The following is a 10,324-nucleotide window of genomic DNA, read 5'->3' as shown; positions in this document are numbered from 1 at the left end:
TGGGAAATGGTGTCCGTTTCCTCTCCCGTATTGCGTGACTGCGGCTGCGAAGGAGTCACGTAAACAAACTATAATTCCCGGCGGTCCCCGCGCGCAGCAGGTCAGGGCTAGGCTGGGGCCGGGTTCGCGGTGCTTGCTGAGGCGGCGGCGGCGGCGGCGGCGGCTACGGCTGGAAGAGCCGGGCCGGGGCCCGCGGCGCAGGCCGTGGCTTGTATTGGGAGGGTGGCGGGGAGGGACGGGGGAGGAAGATGGCGACGTCGGGGGCGAACGGGCCCGGCTCGGCCACGGCCTCAGCTTCCAATCCGCGCAAGTTTAGTGAGAAGATCGCGCTGCAGAAGCAGCGTCAGGCCGAGGAGACGGCGGCCTTCGAGGAGGTGATGATGGACATCGGCTCCACCCGGGTGAGGGGCCGCGCCGGCAAGCGGGAGCGGAGCAGAGCACTTCTCGAACGGGGAGCCGAGAGGCGGGGCGGGGGCGGGAGCCACAGCGAAAGAGGCGGAACGCGGCCGGGGTAGCGGGCGCCTCCGTCTGGGAGGCACGGGTGGAGGGCCGGGGGGCAGGAAGACGGGTTTTGCGGGAGGAGGTCGAAACTCCAGATAGGCTGGAGGGTTTGGGAACGAATGGGAACTGAGAAAGTGAGGCAGGAGTGGACAGAGAGAGGAGATGGTCCCCGAAGCCCGGCGGAGGTAGGAGGTGGGTGGTCCTTGTGCATCTCTGATTGAGTTCTCTCAGGGACTCTGCTGAAGCATCTTCTATGTTGGGTTATGGGGTTGGGGGATGGCCTGCTTGCCCTAGTCTGGCTCTTCTCAGTTGGTGATCTCCTCTCATCTGGTCCCTCTGCCCTGTTGTGCTACTCTTGGCAGTTAGTATCTCCGGGAAAGGGCCCCTTGAGTGGTTTGAACGGCAGCGCTGGGTATAGTGGGCCAGGAAGTCCCCTCCTGCGTCCCGTCCCGTTGCTTCCTTTTTCAAATACTTCTTGTGGTTTCCTGACGTGAATGAAGGTGAGGTCCATTGCTCACAGACTGGTGGTATTTTGCCCTGGCCGCCTTGGAGGAGAGATAGGGCTTTGGATCTTGAAAGAGGGTAACCAGTTGGCTATAGGTTATGTGGAACCTGATGGTTAGCTGAACTTTCTAGAGAGATGACTGTTTTGTGGGTCAGTTATGGGGTGCCTTGGAGGGTCTTCTGTGTGTAGGGAATATTCATTCCTGGGAAGTTCCAGAAAGAAGGAATCCTGGCGGCGTTGCTTCTGAAGCCCCCTGATCTTGGTTTCTTGCTTCCCAGGGCTGGATGTCAGAGAGAGAGAGGGGTGGGAGTTTGCCCAGCTGGTGTGCAGTCCTAATTTAGGGACACATTATTCTCAAAACAGCAGGTGAGGATATTGCAGTGATCCCTTATGGCAGGGAGCTAGAAGGAATTTAAGGGGTGATGGATGGCCGAACATAAATACCACATTTCAAAGTTCTTTCTGCTCGTCTGACTGCCTTTGATTGAACCTGCCTATGACTGTAACTCTGGTTGTATTTTTGTGTGTGTCTCCCTTGACTCTGTTAGTCTTTTTTGTGTTTTTTACTCTTTTAAGTCTCTAGAGACCATGTGTCCTAGTTTTTGGGAGTCAGAACAGAGAAAGTTAGGTGGGGAAGCAAATCGTGTGTGTGTGTGTGTGTGTGTGTGTGTGTGTGTGCATAACCCCCTCTAACTGCCGTGAGGACCATGATCTAACTGTGGACTGTCCCCCCTTTAGGAGCTTTTGATCAAAGTGGGGGCAGAGGCAGGAAGGTGGGCCAGAGGCTGACCTCCATCTGACAACGGAGGAATGGTGGGATCTTAGGGCTTATAGGTACAAACAAAAGCTCAAAACTGGGCCTTCTTTCTTTGTGGTGCCTTGGTCTGTCAAAAGGTCCCCTCCACTCACCTTGCCCCTGTTGGGTAACTTTTCTTCTGCACATAAAAAAATCTAGTGGGCATACATGTCCAGGGCCTGGGGACCCAAGAGTCTAAAGCTAGGGATTAGAGACCTGGAGCTCAGCCTGTTATCTGGCCAGCTGGGAAGTCTCATTTGAGGCAGATGTGGCCTTTGGGGCCTATACTCCTGGAAACTGGGGTTATCATGTATATTAGTAGCAGTCTTGAAGTGGCCCAAAGGTCAGCATAGTGCCTGCTAAACTCACTGGACTGACCTCTTGGAACAGAAAGTCAATTCTGTTGTTGCCCTATGCACAACGGTGTGACCCCTGGAAGCTCTTAGAATCTTAACCACTCATCAGCTGCCCTGGGTCTCATTTGGCTGGGGTGGCAGTAGCTGAGTCTTAGAAGTAGGTGCTCACCTCTCACAGAGGGACATGAGACCTTTAGGCAGACTAAAACCATGCCAGGCTGAGGGTTGTGGTGTCTTACTCCGGTGCCAGACGTATCTCCCCAAAGTGAGGATGAGGCCAAGGAGACAGCTCTGGGCCAGGCTGGAGTGGGCTACTGCTTTTCTCACCCCCATTCTCCAGGCTCCCCTACCAATTCAGGGGCTTTAGGACTATGTAGAAGAATGCTTCTTTGTTTTGGCACTGTTTTTCCAGTTCGAAGAGCCATCATTCCTTAGTTGTTCTAGTTTGGGAGGTACAGGCTCTGTGTAGCCTTCCTGAGGCTGGGCAAATGGCAGAGCCCAGGAGCTTGTGCCTGCCCTCCAGAGTGGGGAGGAAAGAGGCTGGCAGCTATGGCTCTATGGCATCCACCTGTGGCCCTTCCCTTGTCTTCCAGTTAGTCCTGGACACATCTGGAAGGGAAAGCAGAGGTGCCTAATAGGCACCCTTCCCCAGGAGTTAACCCATGTGACTAGCCTAGGGGCTCCTGGCAACCCCTCAGGGACTCTGTTTAGACTGATGCCGACTAGGACAGGCCCTGAGCAGAGTATCAGGCTCCACCTGGCAGGGTGATGCCAGGCATTAGTGATAGCATTGATGGGGGCAGCCTGAGGAAGAGCTAGGGCAGATTGTTTGCACCAGGTCTCAGTGGACCTTCTCCCCAGTACTGGCTTTTCTTCTGGCAGATCTCTTAAAAGCAGCAGCAATAGTAGCATGTCCTGGAGACAGGGATGGCAAGGATGGCCACAGGAACAGTGCTCAGGACCCTCCCTGACATTCCCATTTGTCCTCCATGTCTCAGTTACAGGCCCAAAAACTGCGACTGGCATACACAAGGAGCTCCCATTATGGTGGCTCTCTGCCCAACGTGAACCAGATTGGCTGTGGCCTGGCTGAGTTTCAGGTGAGTGGACACCAGCTGGGGGAGCGCAGGCTCTCACGCACCTCCCTCTGTTGACTTGCCTGTCTCTTTTGGCAGAGCCCCCTCCACTCCCCTTTGGATTCATCCCGGAGCACTCGGCACCACGGGCTGGTGGAACGGGTGCAGCGAGATCCCCGAAGAATGGTGTCCCCACTTCGCCGCTACCCCCGCCACATATCCTTCACTGAGGGGCTGCGGAGTCTGGAGGGCAATGGGGTGGGGTTCCTCAGGAACTCATGGTAGGAAAAGGGACCTGAAGTGTTGTCCAGTGCCATCCTGCGGGAGCTCTCCTTCACCCAGGTTCCCTGAAAAGTGACATTTGGTGCGTGTTTCAGCACTGGCTGCTGTGACAGGGAGCTGCGCCTCCTGAGACTGTGTCCTCCATCTCTGACCGTCCTCACTTCAGCTTGCTCTTGGCTGCTGGAGGCAGGGCTCCGTGATACGTCTCATGCTACAGGGATTTTGCTTCCCTCCTGCTCACATTTCTGTTCATAGCTTTCAGTCTCAGAGACCTCCACAGACCTGTCTCCCCCAAACCCTGCCTAGATATTCACCTATATTTTCCAGCTCCTTTTTCTCTTCCATTCTTTGCCCCTATCGTTGCCCCTTGTAGAGGAGGAGAAAGGTGTTTGTTTCCTGAAACAACTCGTCTGCTGCCTTCTGTTATTTTTCTCTCATCTGGTCTCTCTCCCGTCCACCCCCTCCTCACTTTTTCCCTTAACTGGTGCTCTTCACATTGACAGCTCTCCCTATAGTCCTGCCTACTTATCTCCTCCCCCGGAGTCCAGCTGGCGGAGGTCAGTGTCCAGGGCGGGCAGGATCTCCTGCCCACTCTCTGACTTGTCTCTGGCGGGAGCTGGGCTTGGGTTTGGGCCCGTTGGGCCAGGCTTTCAGCAGTACCTCCTCCCGTAATGGCAGGGCTGGGAGGGGTGGGGGTAGGTGGAGTAGGTGGGTCAGAGTCCAGTCTTGGCCATGTTGACACGTGTGGCCAAGCCTCCCAGTCCAGCCAGAGTAGGACTAATGGCAGCTGGGGTGTGTGTGGGGGGAGGGGAGAATGGTAGGGTGGCAGGTGAAAATGGCTGCCTCCTGTCAAGAGTGGGTGCCAGGTGCAGTGTTCTGGCATTCAGATTTCTGAACCCTTCCCCTGTCCATCTCATCCCTAAGACTTACACCCAGCACAGTGGCTGGGCTCCAGGATTCCTATTCAGCTTGTCCTGGCAGAGAGGAGTTATTTCCAGATCTCCTAGGTTGTTTGGGGAGAGGGTTCACGGATCACAGATATCAGCAGAACCAGAAAGAAAGAGGCATGATGATCCTGGGTGCCCAGCCCTCTTGGCTGCCCCACACTTTCCAACCCCCATGCCTGCCCTCTGGTCCATTGCTAGCCTTCCTCCTCATCACTTTGTTTTTCCATCCCAGGACAATGCCCTGGGGCAATTTCCCTGCAGAGAAGGGGCAGTTGTTTCGACTACCATCTGCACTTAACAGGTGATGGCCCTTGCCTTCTTTAGGCCACATCTCTTCTTATCTGTAGTTTCTGGGGCCCTGCTCTCTCACCCCACCCTGTCCCAGCCCAGCTAGTGTTTTCCCCTACTGAGCAGGGCATGAGGACCAGGAAGACTGTCACAGGTGGCAGCTCATCTCTTTTCCCCCCACAGGACAAGCTCTGACTCTGCCCTTCACACAAGTGTGATGAACCCCAGCCCTCAGGACACTTATCCAGGCCCTGCACCCCCCAGCGTCCTGCCCAGCCGCCGGGGAGGTAAGTGGCCATGTCCCAGGGGAGGGAGTAGCCGTGGAGCTTTTGTTTGAAGCAGGTAGGCAAGTGGGCACTGCAGCCAGCTCCACCGTATCCTTTGCAGGTTTTCTGGATGGCGAAATGGACTCCAAAGGTATGTGTTCCTCACCGCATTTGATATGTGCGGGTACTGAATGCCAGAGAATCTCTGGGCTGGTGTTGGGAGCTTTGTTCAGGGCCAGGGGGTGGGAGCCCTTCCACTTGCGTCTGCTTCCTGTCCTGCCTTCTTCTTCAACCCTCTCATCACCAGTCTTTCTCTTTCAAGTCCCTGCTATTGAGGAGAACTTGCCAGATGACAAGCATTTGCTGAAACCATGGGATGCTAAGAAGGTAGGCGTGGCCCACTGTCCCTCTTCTTTCCATGGGACGGGTCTTCAGGGTCCTCCACTGAGCTCTGTCCTCATTTGCCACCTTCTTCCTTCTTTCCTCAGCTGTCCTCATCCTCCTCCCGACCTCGGTCCTGTGAAGTCCCTGGAATTAAGTACGTATCTCTCGGAGGTCAGCTGAGCGGGTGGAGGAGGGAAGCAAAGGGAAATGTGGAGGGCTGATCTCTGCCCTTCCCTGACCACTGCCCCCCATCCCCATTTACATCTTTTCCTCTCCTTCCCCAGCATCTTTCCATCTCCTGACCAGCCTGCCACTGTGCCTGTCCTCCCACCTGCCATGAACACGGGAGGCTCCCTACCTGACCTCACCAACCTGCACTTTCCCCCACCGCTGCCCACCCCCCTGGACCCAGAGGAGACAGTCTACCCCAGCCTGAGTGGGGGCAACAGTACCTCCAATTTGACCCACACCATGACCCACCTGGGCATCAGCGGGGGCCTGGGCCTGGGCCCAGGCTATGATGCACCAGGTGAGTGGCTGTCTTGGCTGTGTGTCCCTGGGGTGCTGTCTAGCTGGAGGGACGAAGGGGTGGGAGGCTCGAGCACCTTGGGATTCTCCTGTGACTGCCCACACCAGCCCTTCACCTGTGTACCCCAGGATTCCCTCACAGCAGTTTTCTGCCAGTGAGAACTGGTAGGTGTGGCTTTTCCTAGAAAGAAGATGGAGAGCAACCCCCAAGCGGGCAATGCCATCCTGACTGTCAGGGACAGAGTAGGGAGGACATTGTGTTGCCACTTCCATAGTCTGGCCACTGCTACCCATTCTGGGCAGAAAGGGGCCCAGTTCCCATCAGTAATGTTGGCATCTCTGGTTTTTTGTCTGTGCCTACAGGACTTCATTCACCTCTCAGCCACCCATCCTTGCAGTCTTCCCTAAGCAATCCCAACCTCCAGGCTTCCCTGAGCAGTCCTCAGCCCCAGCTCCAGGGCTCCCACAGTCACCCCTCACTGCCTGCCTCCTCCTTGGCCCGCCATGCACTGTCCACCACCTCCCTGGGTCACCCCTCACTCAGCGCCCCGGCCCTCTCCTCCTCCTCTTCCTCCTCTTCTGCTTCATCTCCGGTGCTGGGTGCCCCCCCTTACCCAGCTTCTACCCCTGGGGCCTCTCCCCGCCACCGCCGTGTGCCCCTCAGTCCCCTGAGTTTGCCCGCGGGCCCAGCCGACGCCAGAAGGTCCCAACAGCAACTGCCCAAACAGTTTTCGCCAACAATGTCACCCACCTTGTCTTCCATCACTCAGGTATGCGTGGCTGCCTTCCCTACATGTCTGTCTCCCTTCCCTTCCTTCTCCTGCCAAGTTCTCTCCCTCCCACCCTGCTTTCCTCAAATACCTCTTCTTAACTCCTGTACTCCTGCTGTCATCCATCCCCTTGCATTCCTCCGTCCTCTGCCTGCCCCACTCTTAGCCACCTTGTCTCCTCTTGGCTTAAGAATACAAACCCTGGGGTTAAGTTTTCTGATTTCAAATCCTGGCCCCACCTCTTACTAGCAGTCTCCTTGGACAGTTATTTAACTTCTTTGAGCCTCAGCACCCTCGTCTGTAAAACCAGGACAGCAATGTAAGAATCAAAGGAAATCACATACGGAAAGTACGCAGCACCATGCCTAGCCCGGGTGCATGCTCGACAAATGATAGCTTGTCCTTTCCCTTTTCTCTCTTTTTTGTTCCGATCCTTCTTTCCTTGTCTGTCTTTTTTCTCCTGCCTCCATCCTGTCCCATCCGCTCTCCCATCTCCTCTCCTTCTTTCATAGATTTCGTAGAGTCAGAGACTGTCAGAGGATGGAGCCCAGTCCCTTCATCTTACAGATGAGGAGGCTGGGGCCCAGAAGGGAAGTGACTTGTCCAAGTTTACACAGCATGTTAGGGAAGAGTTGGGACCATTACTAAAAATTCTTGGTTTAGGGTTTTTTCCTGAGTGTCAACATTCTTAGCTCTTCCCTCCCTCCCCATACTGCTCCCCTTTTCTGTTCTCTCTGCTCCCCTTCTTTCACCCTAACGCTCTTCTTCCCCTCTCCTCTCCCCTACTTTCCCTTTCTTTCTCTGTTGTTCTTCCCTGGAATGTGTGTTCTATGTTCCATCTTTATGCAGGTCCCCTTTTCTGTAGGAAAGACTGAGCTCAGGCCAGCAAGGGCTCTGCTCTCTGGGAACTTGGACTAAAAGCCTAGCTTCCCTCCTTCCTCCCTCCTTCCTCTCACAGTCCCTCTGGCCTCTTCAAGGCTTTAGAACAGCCATTCTCAAGGTCACTGTTGTGTGATCAGTCCCTTGTGAGGTGTGTCACAAGTAGTTGCTTACTAACAGTAGTTAAAGTACCAAGGTTTAGGAATAGTTGACTCCTGGAGTGGATTCAAAATTATCCTTGTGTTAACCTCTCTCAGTCACTTTCATCCTGAGACGCATTTTTGAGAGTAGTTGCACCCCAGCGATGCCCAATGGAACGCTTTTGGGTTTGTGTTGACAATGGTCGCAGCTTAAAAGGGTGGGAAGCCCTGACAAAGAGCTCCTCTCAGGGGGCACATTGAGGGGTAAGCTTCCCCCTTTCTCCTTGCTTTTCTTCAGGGCGTCGCCCTGGACACCAGTAAGCTGCCCAGTGACCAGCGGCTGCCTCCATACCCGTACAGTCCCCCAAGTTTGGTTCTGCCCACCCAGCCACCCACCCCAAAGCCTCTGCAGCAGCCAGGGCTGCCCTCTCAGGCCTGCTCAGTGCAGCCCTCCGGTGGGCAGCCCCCAGGCAGGCAGCTGCACTATGGGACACTGTACCCACCCAGCCCCAGTGGGCATGGGCAACAGTCTTACCACCGGCCGATGAGTGACTTCAGCCTGGGGAACGTGAGTACCCGGGTCCCTAGCTCAGAAGCAGGGGAGGGGCTGGGAGTGGGCCAAAAGAGCCTGAGTGGTATCGAGGGGGGCATTTTGAACTGGGAGATCTAGGTGGGGGAGAGCCTTCTTACCTGCCCCCAGGTAACACAGTACCGCCAACTTGGGGCTCCTCTCTTCCTGCATTTGACCCCGACTCCTGCCCCTCTCCCCCAGCTACCTCCGTGCAGCTTGCTCTTTGATGACTACTGCTTTGACCCGTTGTCTTCCTGGCACACGCATGCTCTGTCCCAGTAGGTACGGTGCCCACACCTACTTTGGGCCCCGTGCTCACTTCTGTCGCTGTGCTTGTGGCCATCTCCCGCCGTCTCTGCTTTTGTTCCCATGGTGGAGGTGGGAAGCGGGGTGGGGTAGGGGGAGGTGTATGAATATTACTGGGCAAAGAGGATGTGTTAGCAGAGCTAGGCAAAGGCAGGCAGGACCACCCTGTTCTGAAGCCTGCTTTCTCAAGGCCTGTCTGTGTGTCCATAGCTGGAGCAGTTCAGCATGGAGAACCCATCAACCAGCCTGGCGCTGGATCCCCCTGGCTTTTCCGAAGGGCCTGGATTTTTAGGCGGTGAGGGGCCAGTGAGTGGCCCCCAGGACCCCCATGCCCTCAACCACCAGAACTTAACCCACTGTTCCCGCCATGGCTCAGGGCCTAACATCATCCTCACAGGTAAGAGGTGTGGGTGGTGATGGGGGATGGAAGGAGGGCGTGATACATTTGGTGGCACAGCAGGAGACTGAGGGGGTCTTGGGAGAGTTCGCAAGACATGGGGTCCTCACTCATCTCTTCTGCCCACACAGGAGACCCTTCCCCCGGTTTCTCTAAGGAGATTTCAGCGGCCCTGGCTGGAGTGCCCGGTTTTGAGGTGTCAGCAGCTGGGCTGGAGCTGGGGCTGGGGCTGGAGGAGGAGCTGCGCATGGAGCCTCTGGGCCTGGAGGGGCTCAACATGCTGAGCGACCCCTGTGCCCTGCTGCCTGACCCTGCTGTGGAGGACTCGTTCCGCAGTGACCGGCTGCAGTGAGGGCACCTCATCGACATCCCTCTTCTTGGCCCTGTCCCCCATCACTGTCCCTTTCCTCCCTTCCCCCTGGCCAGTAGAGACTTCACTCTCTGCCCCCAGATCCTCTTTCTAACATGAACGGAGGATCCCAAGAATGAGAAAAGGCAAGGGGTTTGTCCAGGTGGCCCCTGAATTCTGCACAAGGGATGGGGCTTGGGGGAGCTCAAGGGAGGGCCTAAAGCACTTGTAACTTTGAACCGTCTGTCTGGAGGTCAGAGCCTGTTGGAAAGCAGGGGGTAGAGGGGAGCCCTGGAGGCAGGGCTTGTCCGGATGCCTAGGGGTGGGCAGTGCCAGCCCCTCCTCACCACTCTTCCCCTTGCAATGGAGGAGAGAGCCAGAGTGGATATTATTTTTTATTAAATATATTATGTTAATAAAAAAATCATATCAAACCCTTGGTGTCGTTGGCTGCTGTTTGGGATGCAGGTCGGGATCGAGGGAGTTCTTGGGGCACGGGCCCTCTCATCTGTCCAGGGCCTTGCTGCAGCATCAGGGGACAGGGGCTGTGACTGGCCGGACAAGTTACTGCTCTTCCTCAACCCTGAGGGCCTGGCAGTGAGTCAGGAGATGAAGAGGTGACTGCTGGCTGAGCTCTCGGCTCTGGATTTTTCTGGTAGAATGATCCCAGTTTTCCCGGGTAGCTGGCCTCAGTGCTAAGGCTCCTAAGGAGAGAGGATTTAAAAACTACTGACGCCAGGTAGGTCTCAGGTTGGCTCCCTCTTCTTTATGGCCCTTTAAGCCCAGAGGACCTGGAAGTTAGCAGTGATACCTGGCCAGCCTCTGACCCCATGCTCCTAGGTCTCATTCCTGCCCCCTCACAATGCATGAATTCACTTCACCCTCCCCACTCTTCTCCACTCATTCATTCAGATGCTTGAGTGCTAACCTGTTCTGAAGAGGTTTCCTCTCTCTGGCTTGGGTTGCTAGCCCTCTGACCATCT

General features: G+C 55.8%; 1 protein-coding gene across 1 annotated transcript; it reads left to right on the top strand.

Moving 5' to 3' along the window:
- Window positions 1–236: 236 nt before the first annotated feature.
- On the top strand, window positions 237–9,762 carry CRTC2 (CREB regulated transcription coactivator 2). The gene is made up of 14 exons (XM_079922946.1): window positions 237–401; window positions 3,157–3,258; window positions 3,334–3,452; window positions 4,014–4,073; window positions 4,696–4,764; window positions 4,935–5,038; window positions 5,139–5,168; window positions 5,340–5,404; window positions 5,506–5,555; window positions 5,686–5,930; window positions 6,293–6,699; window positions 8,017–8,286; window positions 8,806–8,992; window positions 9,124–9,762. Exons 1-14 carry the CDS (start codon window positions 249–251, stop codon window positions 9,342–9,344), a joined length of 2,082 nt encoding a protein of 693 aa, XP_079779072.1. The 5' UTR covers window positions 237–248; the 3' UTR covers window positions 9,345–9,762.
- Window positions 9,763–10,324: the final 562 nt, after the last annotated feature.

This window comes from Stenella coeruleoalba (genome assembly GCF_951394435.1).
Source record: "Stenella coeruleoalba genome assembly, chromosome: 1".
NCBI lineage: Eukaryota > Metazoa > Chordata > Mammalia > Artiodactyla > Delphinidae > Stenella > Stenella coeruleoalba.
The sequence above is the reverse complement of the archived record's forward strand: the minus strand, read 5'-3'. Positions and strand labels throughout refer to the sequence as shown.

Coding starts and splice junctions, on each gene's coding strand:
- CRTC2 (XM_079922946.1), top strand. CDS start 249: ATGGCGACGTCGGGGGCGAACGGGCCCGGCTCGGCCACGGCCTCAGCT. Junction 5,169..5,339: donor TGGCGAAATGGACTCCAAAG/GTATGTGTTCCT, acceptor TTCTCTTTCAAG/TCCCTGCTATTGAGGAGAAC. Junction 5,931..6,292: donor CCCAGGCTATGATGCACCAG/GTGAGTGGCTGT, acceptor CTGTGCCTACAG/GACTTCATTCACCTCTCAGC.